Genomic DNA, 15870 nt, shown 5'->3' on the forward strand with positions numbered 1-15870 from the left:
AACCAAGGTTACAGATATTTTTCCTCACAAACACATGGTCAAAGTGTAGCTAATTTGGACAAATATGGCCGACATAACAGGAGAAAGTATTAGCCGAACGCTCTGACTGTGTAGCTAATCTGGACAAATATGGCCGACATAACAGGAGAAAGTATTAGCCGAACGCTCTAACTGTTTATAGGCTGTGAAATTAAAGCTCCGTTTGGAAGGAGTACAAATGTAAATATGTAAAGTGTAAAATTTTTTATTTTATATTTTTTTGCATTATATATATTTGGATTTATAGTCTTTTTAAATTGAGCCTAATGATAATATTTTTCATCGATCACAAAAAATATGATCTCACAATTATTCTAGACGGGATCAGTTGCTCACGGAGTGCATCCCCCCTATGATAAGGATGGAAGATGCTCCCCATGCATGGAGGAGATGAGCTGTGGGGTGTTTGTTCTCTGTGGGCAGCCAATCTGATCATCAATCATTCAATCTCTCAATATGGGCCTCGAGCCCGGATAAGCATATCATACAATGCTCCTCACATCAATCTCACAGCATGTAGCAGTTGTCCGTTAGGAACGTTTCTTTTGTATATTATTATTCATTAGAAATATTCCCAACATACAATGGGATGTGGCTGTGAAACCAGTGTAAGGAGTCCTCTGTAAAGAATGTATCCCAAATTGTGGGTTCTATGTATTTTATCACTGACGCCAAATGCAATCACTAGTTTCATGAATTATTGGGATTTGCTCCTCACACCGACCTCAGTCATATCTCACCCATGTACTGAGAATATCTTCTATGAATAATAACATATAAATACGAAAGAAAGATGTTCCGAATGTATAACTGTATATGCTATGAGATCAGTATAAAGAGCGCTTTGTGAGAAGGACATTCTAAAGCGTTCAGCTAAGAAGCTCACTACAAAATGTTTGTATACTTGCATTTCAAGCATTATAGTGCAAATATTTGGCAAGTTCTTTGAGATAAAAAATCAAACAACTGGCACACGACATGGGTGGGGTATATGAGACATGTAACATATATACATTCATGCACGCAAAAGCCCCAGCAAGCCAACAAATAGTCTGATTTCTTTCTTTTATCACTTCGAATGAGATCCAATTAATGGATTATTTCAGTCTTCACCAACTCTGCGATAAAGAAAGAAAGCCGTGCCAACCCCACCAGCGATTAAATAGAATAAATTTCTGTATGCACCGTAACAGCTCCTTCCCATATATTTGATTAACCTCACACCCGGCTCGTTACTTTTCATCAAACTTCACTACTTCTGTAGGAGAGAGATACCACACCACATGAGCGACAACGATATGGAACTGTTTTTCTTGTCACTTCTTCTCCTGTTAGCTCTCTTCCTTTCTCTTTCCCTTCGCTTCTCCCTTCGTTACTTCGTTTGTAAATACAAGCGCACCGGCGGAGCATACCTCCCGCCGGGGAGTCTAGGTTGGCCCGTCGTTGGCGAAAGTCTCGAGTTCCTCTCGACAGGCCGAAATGGGACGCCTGAGAAATTCTTCGAGGATAGGATGAAGAAGTACTCCCCAGAAGTGTTCAAGACTTCGCTGCTGGGAGAACCGGCCGCAGTCTTCTGCGGTGCCGGCGGCAACAAGTTTCTCTTCTCTAACGAGAACAAACTTGTCACCTCCTGGTGGCCTCGCTCAGTCGAGAAGATCTTCCCTACCTCTCTCCAGACCTCCACCAAAGAGGAAGCGGTGAAGATGCGTAAGTTGCTTCCTTCCTTCCTCAAGCCCGAGGCTCTGCAGAAGTACGTAGGAATAATGGATATAGTCGCCAGGCGGCATTTGGATGCAAGTTGGGATGGGAAAGAACAGGTGACCGTGTTCCCTCTGGTTAAGAGGTACACCTTCTCGTTGGCATGCCGACTGTTCATGAGCATCGAAGATCCCGACCATGTTGCCAAGTTCGCCGACCCCTTTCACGTCTTGGCCGCGGGAGTCATGTCTTTACCGATTAATCTGCCCGGAACACCTTTTAACCGGGCGATCAAAGCAGCCCAACTGATTCGCAAGGAACTACTCGCAATAATCAGGAAGAGGAAAACGGATTTAGCAGAGAAAACAGTGTCCTCCACGCAAGACATCTTGTCCCACATGCTCACAACCACCGACGAGAGTGGGAAGTTCATGAACGAACTGGACATAGCTGATAAAATACTTGGTTTGCTAATCGGTGGCCATGACACTGCAAGTGCTGCCATTACTTTCATCATGAAATATCTCGCAGAGCTTCCAGAAATCTATAATGAAGTCCTCAAGGGTAAAAACAAACAAAAACCCACTTAATTGTTTTTTCCAATCAAATTGCATCGACCCATGAAGTAAAATAACCCATTGGATTAATATTGATTGAAAGATATTATTTTCTGGTTGGAGAATGAACAGAGCAAACTGAGATCGCCAAGTCAAAAGCCTCTGGTGAGTTGCTAACCTGGGAGGACATACAGAAGATGAAATATTCATGGAACGTAGCATGCGAAGTGATGCGACTGGCCCCACCCCTGCAAGGAACTTTCAGGGAGGCCTTGACTGACTTCACGTTCGCAGGTTTCTCCATTCCAAAAGGGTGGAAGGTGATGATCTATATATCTCTGCTATCACATCCATATATTATAAGTTCTTATATATGGTTATTTGTCACTGAAATTCATGATCAAAGAATCAATCTTTTAAAGACTAATTAAAGCTTAGCTAAGTGTTGATTACTTACAGAGAAATATTAAATATTTAAACCTTGTTGTGTGGTTTTACTCTTTGCAGTTGTATTGGACATCAAATTCGACGCACAGGAATCCAAAGTACTTCCCTGAACCGCTCAAGTTTGATCCTTCAAGGTTCGAAGGGAACGGACCAGCTCCTTACACATTTGTTCCTTTTGGAGGGGGACCTCGAATGTGCCCAGGAAAAGAATACGCACGACTAGAAATACTAGTGTTTATTTACCATTTGGTGAGAAGGTTCAAATGGGAGAATGCTCTTCCTGATGAGAAGATAATCGTTGATCCAATGCCACAGCCAGCCAAGGGACTCCCAGTTCGCCTCCAACCACATAAACCCTAATAAGTTCATCATCATCATCATCAGATCAGAGATCAAAACAGTACTCAACTGTGCATATATATATATATATATATATATATAGTCTCATGCTTTGTGATCATGTGTTCTTGTGACATATTTGCTTAAAAGTGGAAGTGCACTACTAAAAAAGAATCTTAATTTGATTGAATTACTTAGCGCAAGTAAGTGTGTATTAAGGTTGAATCGTGAATGAATAAAATATCTTCTTCTAAAAGAGTGATTATTTCCATTAGAATGTAATTCTTCAAGTGATGAATGCAGCTGGAATGTCATTCATATTTTCATAGCAGGGAAAATCTATGATCGACGCCGAAAAGTTTTTCCAGTATCATGCCTTTCCGGCATCATAGACGTCGAACCCTCCAATTGATTATTGGTCATACATTAATACATTAATTTCTTACTCTTGCTGAAGCTCGGATTAATTGCTACTTTGGATTCATTATCTTTTAGCTTTTCTCCCCTCCCCCATTCTCTTCCTTTTATTTCTCTTGCTGACTTCTGGGGTTGCACTACCCCCGTTTGTTGTAGTGCTCTTTGGTTTTACTCAGAAAAAAAAAAAAAAGAAAAAAAGAAACCAAATTGGGTGTGGGATAATTTAATGCATTTAGATATGAAATCAAATGACCTACTTATGCATATATATGACCATGGCCTCATTTTCCTGAAGCCTGGGTATAGTGAGATTTGGTGAGATGATAATCAAGAGCTCAAATGTGTGGAGATTATATAATATAATAAGGCCCATTCGTTTTCGTTAAGTTATTTACCCTGGTAAATGCAATTAGCTGGGTAAGTTTTTTCTGAGAAACACTTATCCGGCCGTGTTCTTTTATTTCTTAGATAAATAAGGTAATAACCATTTTAGTCATAAAAATCCATTATTAAATGAACATTTTTGTCTCATTCAAGTGTTAGCAACTTTCTTTTTACTTGGGAAAGTTATTTATCCACTTAGAGATGGGTACAGGAAAATAATTTTCCCTGATCTCTACATTAATCTAAAAAATGAACATGAGATTCTTGGTCAATGAGAACTAAAATCCCATTTACCAATTTTCCCTCCTCTAAAAATCCAAAAAGAGAAGGCCCCCTAAGAGTTTAATAAATTAGCTTAAGACAATGATGCTACGACCATAGAATCAGAAAATTAATCAAACAAGCCTCAAAGGCCATGGCTGACCAAGTGACCAATCCGTTCTTCTGGGAAGCAAGCAGAACGCTAAAAATGATGAACCAGAGCAAGAGTAATTAGAAATAAAGCTTTGAATTTACTGGAGTGATGGTGATAAATGTATATTAATGCAACCTCACCAAACACAGAAGCTGAAATCAGAATTAGGACCCCATTTGGGAGAGTTTCAATCAGGCTTTAGAGAAGCTACTCAAATTATTAGCTTCACTAAAAGGTTGTTTGTCTTTCCAAGAAAAGAAGGTTTCCAAATTTGTATCTAATTAGGCCGATTTCTGTCCTGCTTAGATGAATAAAACTATAAGGCTGTGTTTGGTTGCAATGCAAATAAATTTGCACTTATGCAAAATCATGGCAGTGCAAATGATTTGAGTGTAAATTCTGACCTATTTTTGTTTCAAACTTTAGCTTATTTTGTTTGATTGCAATACAAATGAAGTAAATTAAGGCATGAAGCAGAATAAAGTAAAATCTAAAACAAAATTAAACAAGAATTTACATTTTTTGCATTTGCACTCCCATGCATTTGTACTAGTGTGAATAAATTTGTACTGCAAATACGTAAAATGCAAAACCTTATATTTTGTATTATTTTGTATGCATTTGCACCAAACATATTTGCATTTGTATACTTTACAAACTGAGCCTAAGGCTTAATCTGGAATGAGTACAAATACAAATATGTAGAGTTCAAAACCTTGTATTTTGTATTATTTTATATGTATTTGCACTGTACATATTTACGTTTGTACTCCTTCCAAACTGAGCATAAGGCTCAGTTTAGAGAGAGTACAAATACAGATTTATACAGTACAAATACATATAAAATAATACAAAATGTAAGGTTTTACATTCTACAAATTTGTATTTGTGCTCTTTCCAAACAGAGCCTAAGGGACACACCTCAGGGCTCTCTCTATCTCTTGTAGGTACCTTTGTAGTAACTCGGTTTGACCAACTTCTTCGGCTTATATTGTTCAAATTCGGACTGTAACAATGATAATGTATTCATTCAATCCAACTTCTCAAATGGATAAAATATCTCCTATTCACTAAACGAGTTTGATTTTGTAGGTCCGAAATCCTTCAAGGGACCAAATGCATGTTGACATCAGGTACGTATAAATTACCATCATCAACATTATGCTCCCTCATTCTTTTCGATGATGTTTTCAAAACTGGATGGGACCGGATGGTTGGACTGGAAAAATTGAGAACCAATCACCTTATCGATTCTATTTTACCCTAAAATTGCTTTTGATAAAAAATCATTGATTTGGTCAACGAACCATTAGCCCAAGAATGAAAGGACATAGCCTACCTTGCCCCAAACCCGTCAGTACAACAATATCACCGTAACGTGCAACATTGAATGGAATGGGAGACTCTGGGATCCCTCTTTGGGGGCATGAGCAACCGTATTTCAAACGCCATCGCCCCCTAAGACTCAGTTTAGAAAGAGTACAAATACAATTATATATATATATATATATATACTGTGTAAATACATACAAAATTATATAAAATACAAGGTTTTGCACTCCTTACAAACTGAGCCTAAAGTGCAATGACGTGCCGGATGACATTTCTCTATCAAAGGGCCTAAATCTAGTAGAAATCACATCAAGCGAAAATTAATGATGACAATTAAGTAAAACTGTTGTGATCTTCTTTGTGCTGAAGATCATCATTGGAATTCAGTTCTTATATTGTGTCTGATGCAAAAGCTGTTATTGACTCTTTAAATTCAAACACTGCTTCTTTATATTTGGGTGGACAAAATTCTCTCTTTACTTTCCGTTTTTCTTTTTGATATATATTAGGTTCAGTTTGGAAGGAGTATAAAGACAAATACAAATATGTACGGTGTAAAACCTTGTATTTTGAATTATTTTGTGTGCATTTGTACTGTACATATTTGTACTTGTACTCCTTTCAAACTGAGCTTTAAGCTGTATTTGGTTGCAATGCAATTTTATATATGCTAGTAAAAAATGCAAGAGAGTGTAAATGTAAAAAATGCGAATTCTTCTTTAATTTTGTTTTGGATTTTAATTTATTATGCTTCATATCTTAATTTATTTCATTTGTACTGCAATCAAACAAAATAAGATAAAATTTGAAACAAAAATAGGTTGGAATTTACACTCAAATCATTTGCATGGCCATGGTTTTGCATCAGTACAAATTTATTTGCAATGCAACCAAACACAGCCTTATAGGCTCAATTTCGAAGGAGTACAAATACAAATGTGTACATGCAAAACCTTGCATTTTGTATTATTTTGTATGTATTTGACTGTACATATTTATATTGCACTCTTTCCAAACTGAGCCCTAAGGCTGCGTTTGTTTGCAGTGCAATTTAATTTGCATTAGTACAAATGCATTAGAATGCAAATGAAAAAAATTACAAATTCTTGTTTAATTTTGTTATGGGTTTTACTTTATTCTACTTCATGTCTTAATTTATTTTATTTGTACTGCAATCAAACAGAATAAGCTAAAATTTAAAATAGAAATGAGTCAAAATTTACACTCAAGTCATTAGTACTGTCATGGTTTTGCATCAGTGCAAATGTACTTGCATTGCAATCAAATACAGCCTAAGTTTAAAATTTTCATCGAGTACGGACAGGCCCAATGCAGATTTCTGATTTTTGTTACAAAACTATAAATATTCAAAATATCAACAATCCCACTCTATACACCAATGTCTGCTCATAAATTGGCATCAGTTCCGAACCGATACCACTCTAACTGTACTTTAGGCCTAAAAATTTTGACACTGGGCTGAACCGTCATTCTCCCTTAAATTTATAAAGGGAGCGGATTAGCTAGAGACAAAAATTTATAGAGGTAATTCAGCCGGGTGTGTATGAATTTGTCTCCGACTCATCCGGACTGATTTATAGATAGATGTAATAATCAGGCTGCATATATTTTAATTGCTAAGTTGGTGTAGCCGCCTGTCTGTAGAGGGCATTTAAGTAGTGTTTGTTTGCAAATGACAGATGAGAATGAGATGACTTAAAATTTACTTTTTGTTTGTTTTTAGTACACATCTACCAGACAATTAGCTTTGTCTGTTTATGGATTATTGGACAAGAAAGAATGAATGAGATAGGCGTGCCGGTATCCTCTAAAAATAATATAAACCTAACAAGAGGCTATGTGATCCCATCAAATGGTCGGGGCCCACTATTCAATATAGGTTGTCTGCACAGGATCATGATCATTCTCTTAGAGACAATAGGGATGACTGTTGAAAGGGATGGAAACTCCATTAATTAGATGAATAGGATATATCACTGGAATAGGATATCCCTTATTTAACACTAACAGGTTGATGATGGCCTAGGTGGGACCCACACGAAGATATGTGAAAAAAAAACAAGTGAGAGGTTGTTCATCACATTGTATCTGATATATTGTATGAATGTCGTGGGCCCACCTCGAAAAGAAAGAAGATCAAATTACCAACTTTATACGGTTGCCTCAGTACCATTCTATTATTGTCATCCCACACCCACCTCAGCTGATCTTACATGTGATGTTGCGTGATGTTAAATTTAAGAGTTCAACTAATATTTGTTGTACGCTAAATCAACAAAAAGTAGCATGTTTTACTATTTTTTTTTTGTATTTTAAATAATGTTTAAAATAGGGTAAACTTTTTAAACTACCCTTATGGCTTAATTAATTGACTAAGTGCACTTTTACTGTTTGAAAATTCATTTACGCTACTCTCACAATTAACTAACTCTAACCCTGTCATTAGTATCCATTAAGACTCCGTCACGGTCTATGCACATGTGACTCCACGTGACCTATAAATTTTTTATAAAACCTAATATTACCCCAATAGCCCCACTCTCTCTCTCCAGTCTAAGATCTCCCCCTCGGCCTTTATCTCTCTTCAGTCTCTCTCTCCATTCTCAGGTCTCCCCCTCCGCCTCTATTCTCTCCCCCCTTCTCTCTTCTTCTATTTCTCTCTCTCTTATTTTATACTTTCGTTACTAGCTTGGTGTTCATCAGATCCACACCATACTAATTCAAAATACCTCGTTTTCATTTCCTCCGGTTTTATTTTAACATTTGAATGCTCATTTTTCTCTATTAGTGTTAGTCTTTCGTTACTAGCGTGATGGCGGCGATGATGAAAGAGGAAGCGGAGGAGAGAAGGAGAAGAAAAAAAGGAAGAGAGAGTGTGAGAGAAGAGAAAATTGTCGTCACATCTTCTGGTTCGAGCAGAGGTTGACGATGGAACTGTAACAGTAAAAAGAGGAATGAACAGAAAGAAATGGGAGAGAATGGCAGGAGGCAATCTATTAGCTTATATATCTCTATTTGCCTAGTTTAATTTGCTACAGTGGACATTTTCTTCTTAATGTTGTTTATTATCAACATTTGCAAATAAATCTGAATGAATTATCAGAATATACACAAATCAGGTATCTATTTAAACTCTGAACTACATCACCTTGGAAAGATGATTGTAGCTCCTACAGACAACGCATAGTGGCATTTTATGAAACGGGGTTCTTTGAAGGAGTTCCAAGAAATATGTTTTCACAACCACAAACAACTGACTGCTGATGTTGATCATTACTTCTTGGAGGAAAGCTTGTATCCAGGAAAAGAGATGACTTTGGAAGTATCAGGAGACTACACTAGAGCCACCCTCTTATCCCGCCAAGTGGCTGTTTCGATTCCTTTCTCCTCTAACAAACTACCAGACATCTTAGATCAGTTCTCAGTTGAGCTTGGATCAATACAAGCATAGGTCATGGAGGAGACAATCACGGCTTGCGAGAGGACTGAAGATGATGATGAAGAAACAATGCATTGTGCAACATCGTTAGAGTCAATGATAGATTGGAGCATTTCAAAGCTGGGGAAGAACATCACGGCAGTGGGGATAGAAGTAGATGGAGAGAATGGGCACAAGAAGCACTTCACCATCTCTAGATCTTCATCAGGCATAAAGAAAATGGCTAAAGGAAAGCAAGTGGTGTGCCATAGCATGCCATACCTAAAGGGATGGGAGATCCATCATATGGATGGCTGAACCCTGAAGGAAGGTTGGGCGAAATTTTAAAAATTTCGTTCTCTGCCATCCGGGAATCATATTCCCTAATTTAGAAAACTGCTTTTTCAAGGTTCGTTCTTGAATCCAAAACCGGACCAGATATGAAACGAAGAGGGATGTACTTGATTTAAAAGTTGCAGTAACTCCCAACGCAGGTGTTCACGCTCAAAGAGAAGACCAAAACCCATCTAATGAAGATAACACAGTGTGTAGTGAAGTAGGATCAGCAGGATGGTTCTTCAGCAAGAATCGAGCAAGGGCTAGTGAGCATGACTTTAGATTGCTTCTTCTACCAAGAAACAATATCAAGAATTCTTCTTGATCAGATCCACAAGTGGAGATCGAACAGGGTAGGGGCGGCAAGAACTGGGGAAGAATTCTGCAGTTTGCTATTGTGAAAATATGAGAAATTCGCCCCCTATTTATAGCCTTCTTTGGATCAGCCTCCTAATCTAATTAGGAGAGAGTTTCCTAATCCAAATCTGATATTTGGATTTGGACTCTTAAAAGGATAAGACTTCTCTTATCCTTCAACTAATCCTAATCAACTTAAAAGATGAATTTGCCCCCTTTTAATTTAACTAACTTAAGCCCAGATCGAATTGGGCCTTAAGTCCATTAAGCTTATGTGCTCACTTATTCTTTAATCTAATACCGAATTGGCTCTCTTTGTATGGTGTGGGACCCTAACATTGATCTACACATCAGCCACATGGGTTTGGCCCAGCCTTTGTTACAAGGCCTGGCCGAATTCACTGTATGTCGCAGTAAACCCCTAAGTCCATCACCATGGGCTCTCAATGGGCTCAACATTTACACTAAATGGTTCTTGGATCCAACCACCTTATGAAAATCCAATAACTGTGGGTAGATGCAAGATTAGCCCAACATTTACACTAAATGGTTCTTGGATCCAACCACCTTATGAAAACCTAAGAACTATGGATAGATGCAAGATTAGCCCATTAGGCATTACCCTCAATGGTCTTACAATTAACATCTCAGCCCATGATGATCAAACACTGCCCGACAAGAGATGACCTCTCCCTCGGCTACAAGGTGCAGTGTTGCACTCTCCACTCACATGGATCTCGAGAATTAAAACCTTTTGCAAAAATTTTGAAACCATATATATATATATATATATATATATATATATATATATATTATGTATGTATATCTCTATATAAATATATTTTGCAAAAACAAATTTTAACAAATTTGAAATCAACTGCCGACAGTTTAGGTTTCCATCAAAGATAGTGCATTACCCAATCATTCACTTTGTCCGACAAAGGGGCTGATTCTGTCACTATGATCACCCACTCAGGTGAATTCTCAGACTGCCCCAACATACCCAAGTTTTGACCCCCTCTTAGGATCTCACTGATTGGCATATCAAAGACAACCCAATCCGATACCTAGTACAGTACCATAATCGAGTCTAGGGGTTAGGTGTAACTTTCTAGTTTTGCCCATCTGTCTCCAGGGGTTTAAGAAAATCCACACTGCATGTACCTCAGGTCTCACTCTAACAGCTGAGACAAGCCACCCCAACCAACTTGGTGGTACATTAGTGTCAGCCTTGGCAGGATAGACCTCCCCAAATCTATCCAACGACTGTGAAGATTCTAAACTAACATGAGTCTCATAAGTGTCCAGTTTATGGGTAAAAAACACAGAAACACACCACTATGACATGAATCAATTATGTACTTTATTCATTTACAATAAATGTCAAAAGGTACATCAATCTGATTGGAACTAAGGGTATTACTGTCCAATAATACCCATATGTTGTCTAACCATTCGAAGAGGGGTCATCGCCGCTGCCAGAGCGAGAAGGCAATCTAATCCAAAAAAGCTTGATCTGTGCTAGACAACTCCTCTGATAATTCAGTTCAAGGATTTACTCTCATTTACCCCAAATTCATTGATAGAGAGAGAGGCCCCTATTCAAGTTTTTCCTTTTAACCGAATCCGTTGCTTGAGGAATTGCGTCAACTTCATCTTCTTCTGGTTCTTTTCTTCAATTCAATCGAAAGGACCACCTACAAAATAAGGATCAACTACTCTTGAGCATTCGAGCCTCTCCTCGGGGAAACTTTTGCCATATCTACAACACCACCATTAGAGCTTTGTTTGAAGACGCTTTTGAAGCTGTTTGTTGATTTTTTTTTTCAACTTCTTTCTCTCTCAACGTTTCCTTAGAACTCACTGCAAAAGCGACACAAAGAACACATTGTGTTCTTCAGTATAAAACCCTCACAGTTTTGTTTAGGGTTTATTAACGCTAAATAAACAAAAAAAGGTGTTAAGAAAACATAAAAAAAAAACTCACCAACCTCCATTGGACCTCCGCTATTCGGTATTTGCAGCGACCGCCATTGGTGGTGATGGCAGTGTCGATGGATGGCGCTCCTCCCTCTTCTCTTTTGGCAAATGGAGCGAGTGTTTGAGAGGGATAGGGATCACCGACCTCCGTCGGACGTCCACCATTCGGTATTTGCAACGATTGCTGTCGATGGCAATGGCGGCGTTTGATGGATGGCGCTCCTCCCTCTTCTCTTTTGACAGACGGGGCGAGTGTCTGAGAGCGATAGATATTTTGAGTTAAGTTAAAACTAGGGACAAAAATGTAACTTCGCATAGGGGTAAAACGGGTATTTGATCTTTTTCGTCCATGTTTAACGGCTAAGGGTACAATTAGTCAATTGTCAGAAATAGTAAGGGTACACTTAGTCAATTTTCAAACAATAAGGGTGCACTTAGTCAATTACCTAAACCATAAGGGTAGTTTGAGAAATTTACCCTTTAAAATATGATTAGTATTCAATATTTTAATATTTAAAACATTTAAAAATTAGTTATTTATAATATTACTTAGTTATTTTTAAATTATTTATATTTTATATTCTTATTATCAAATATTATTAAATCAATTATAATTATTTTTGTGTTTTTGATAATTTTTTAAAGTTATAACATGATTTCGTTATTTAATCTATTTATTGTTTTTGAAATAATATATAAAATATGATTCAATTATTAATTTTTGATAATTAAAGTATTTAAAAATTAGTTATTTACAATTGTTAGCATAGGGGTATTTCTGTCTTTATACTTTGATTAAGGTTGTTGATCTGTAATATTGTGTTAGAACTAGTGCTCCTTACTTAAATAAGGGCACATATGTCTTTTCCATTAATTTTAATAATAAAATCACATGTCTGGCCGAATGGGAGTTATGTTCTTTGACTTCCAGTTCGAACTAGATTTTCTTCTTTTCTCTCTCTCTCTTTCTTCCACCTTTCTTCCTCTCTCTACGTGACTGATATCAGACAAATAGAACTCCAAGGCAGGTCGAATCATAACATGGTATTAGAGCCACTCGAATCTGCCTAGATTTCTGTCTGCCTAGATTTCTATTCTCTGCGCACCCTATCTAGGGTTTCTCTTGATTTTCCTGCATCCAACTGGAGATAAGGGAAAGGGCTAAAAAGGAGTGATCGCCCTCTCCCCTTGGAGGTTTTTATGCCTCCAGTCGTGTCTTTTGTGGTCGGTTGCTGTGGTTTCTAAGATCGCCCTCCCCTAATCGATGAAGAGAAGAGGGCCGATCTGTGTGGTGTAGTGGTTGTCTTGTGTGGACTGATTTTCTACTTGTGTGGTTGTTCCTTCAATGATAAGGTAAGAGATTTCTGTGCATGATTTTTGTTGTGGATCAAATAGGAAGTATGTTTCAGATCATATGCTGGGGTTTCAGACAGTAGTGTGTTTGTGTATTTCAAAGGAAGAGTTGTGATCATATAGTGGCGAGATTTCAGGTAGCTGTAGGAGTAGGGTTTGTGGTGTAAAGAGTACACTTTTCAGCAACAACAAGTGCTGAAATCAGTGTGATGAGTGTGATCTAATTGTGTGTAGTGTGCAGAATTCAGTGGTAATAGAATTCAACAAGTGTGTAGAATCAGTGATAACAGAATGGGAGATAACAGTGATTGTAAACCTAATGTGATGGTGCCTACAGACTACCTGAATGTTCAAATGACCTCCATTAAACTAAATGGAGAGAATTATGTGCCTTGGGATAAATCCGTCGAAGTCTTTCTGAAGGCAAAGAAGAAGGTAAAACATATAAGAGAGGAGAAACCCTCCACTAACTCTCACGAGTATGAAGATTGGGAGCAAGAGGATGCTCAGATCATCACATGGTTAGGGAATAGTATGGAACCCAGGATTAATGTAAACTTCATGTTTCTTGACACTGCCAAGGATGTGTGGGACCATGCGAAGAAATTGTATTCGGGTTAGGACAATACAACCAGAGTATATCATCTGTATCAGGAGTACTTTAATCTACAACAGGCCAATCTGAGTCTTGAGGAGTACTATGCCAGTATGAGAAACATACGTAATGAGTTGAATGTCTATCACCCTCTCACTTCTAATGTCAAGATTCAGCAACAACAAAGAGAACAACTTGATGTGACTAGATTTTTGGTGGGACTGAAATCTGAATATGAACCAGTATGGGCTCAGATACTAGGAGGATCAGCTCTCCCCTCTTTAGAAGAGGTACTTGCTTGACTCCGAAGGACTTCTATCAGATCTACTGAGAACTCTAATATCTCAGATAGATCTACCTTTGTTGTGTCGAGAGGCCGTGGTGCTAGAGGTGGAGCTCGGGGAGCTCAGCCTAGCCGTGGTGGTAGTAGTGTACCGGTGTATGGCCGAAGTGGCAATGGTGGGCCTACTTATAATCGTGGTGGTGATCGTACTGGGGGCAGAGATTTAAGAGGAGATATTTTAGGAGAGGAATTCTAGGAGTATTTTTAGCGTCTGTTTGGAACCATTGTTGTTGCTCCAGAAGACGACGCCACATCAGCGCCATGTAGGAAAAAATGGTGCTGCAGAAAACAACCATCTGTTTGGAACTGTTTTTCCATAAAAAACGGTGCTCCAAGCCACGCCTTGGAAATCAGGAAGGCATGGCTTGGAGCAACGCCAAATTTGGCATTTCTTGAAGCTGTAGCTCATTGTTGCCAACAGGATAGTGATGTGGCAATGGATAATGGGTAGAAGTGCAAAAAACATCTCTCGGAGCATTGGTACCAAACAGAAAAAGTTGTTGCTCTAGGAAATGTCCTACCTAGCAGCAACAATTCCAAACAAAAATAAAAGGCACTGTTTTCTGAGAAAACGATGCTCCAAGCCACACATCGATGACAAACATATACTTAGGTAATTGGGTTGGAATAAATAGAGAGAGCTTGTTGACTTGGTATAATGAGAGTGGTGGGATGGGGAATGGAGAGAGAGTCCAGGAGAGAGCATATGGGGGTTTGGAGCAAGGAGAGGCCCTTTGACTTGGAACACCTTGCTTTATATATATATTATACATTAAAGATACTAATATATGTGTATGTGTTTTGCACATGGTAAATTTTGTGATGATGATGATAGTATATAATATGTTTTCAAAATTTTCTACAATTTCTTTTTATATTTCTCCGTCCATAAAAATTATTCTTATTTGTCACACTTATTATGGTTCATTAACATAGAGATATGTCCAAATGTCTTCTACATAATTTATATATTTTTTGTACATTTTATTTAAAATTTTATTATTTAATTATAACTTCACAAGTTGACACATTTGACCTGAAATGTTGAATTGATCTACCACCAAATAGGAAAAAGATTTCACTTTTGGATTAACTTTTAATTTTATTTTTTATTTATATTATCAATAAAAAGTTAAAAACAATTCTTATTTATTGTGTTTAATTTTTAATATGATTAATACAAAAACATTAGAGATGTACCCAATTTTTTATATTTCTTATTTGTTTATATTTTAATTTTTTATTTAATAATGACATCATGGACTATCCCACTTGACCTAGATGGTTGAATTACTTAATCATCACCATGATTGAAAAACAATTCCATTTTTAGGTAAATTTAAAAAAAGAAATATGCATTTTATATGTTAAAAGCATTGGATGTAGATCCAATTGATAGAATTTATTTGTTTTTATTTTGTGAAAATAATATCTTAAATCTAGGATTCAATAAAAGAATGAAAGTTAACACCCTAAGATAAGACTTAATGAAAGGAAATTGAATGAGGAGAAATGTAGTAGTTCAAATTATATTTTGTTCCCTCACAATTAGAGAGGGACCAAATTCAAAAATAGGGAGTATTCTAATCAAGAATAGGATTCAATGAATGTTAATGGAGTTTATACTTGAAATATAGGACTTAATGAGAGGAAATTGAATGGGGAGAAAAGTGGGTTATTCAAATTACATTTTCTCCCTTAAAATTAGACAAGGACTAAATTCAAAAATTTAGGTAATTTAGTTAAATAACAAAAGTTCCACACCATTATTCACAATTTTATTAATAGTATAGATAAGATAACCATTAAATGAAAATGTAAAAAAAAAACATTTTTGTT

The 15870-nt window shown here is 37.2% G+C and overlaps 1 protein-coding gene and 1 pseudogene across 1 annotated transcript; both read left to right on the forward strand.

The window, feature by feature from the left end:
* The first annotated feature begins 851 nt into the window (after positions 1–851).
* LOC104593852 (beta-amyrin 28-monooxygenase-like) lies at positions 852–3336 on the forward strand. Its single transcript, XM_010253883.3, has 3 exons — positions 852–2301; positions 2427–2614; positions 2802–3336. The coding sequence occupies exons 1-3, from the start codon at positions 1323–1325 to the stop codon at positions 3099–3101; spliced, it is 1467 nt and encodes a 488-aa protein (XP_010252185.1). The 5' UTR covers positions 852–1322; the 3' UTR covers positions 3102–3336.
* Positions 3337–8461: 5125 nt separating this feature from the next.
* On the forward strand, positions 8462–9385 carry LOC148791926 (BURP domain protein RD22-like; annotated as a pseudogene).
* Positions 9386–15870: the final 6485 nt, after the last annotated feature.

This window comes from Nelumbo nucifera, chromosome 5 (assembly GCF_055504915.1).
Source record: "Nelumbo nucifera cultivar China Antique chromosome 5, China Antique-T2T, whole genome shotgun sequence".
In the NCBI taxonomy this organism is placed as follows: domain Eukaryota; kingdom Viridiplantae; phylum Streptophyta; class Magnoliopsida; order Proteales; family Nelumbonaceae; genus Nelumbo; species Nelumbo nucifera.

Bases quoted from the DNA above. Each gene is read 5' to 3' on its own strand.
- LOC104593852 (XM_010253883.3), top strand. From the start codon at position 1,323: ATGAGCGACAACGATATGGAACTGTTTTTCTTGTCACTTCTTCTCCTG. The intron at 2,302-2,426 runs GTAAAAACAAAC...GAGAATGAACAG, and splicing joins CTATAATGAAGTCCTCAAGG to AGCAAACTGAGATCGCCAAG. The intron at 2,615-2,801 runs GTGATGATCTAT...TACTCTTTGCAG, and splicing joins CCATTCCAAAAGGGTGGAAG to TTGTATTGGACATCAAATTC.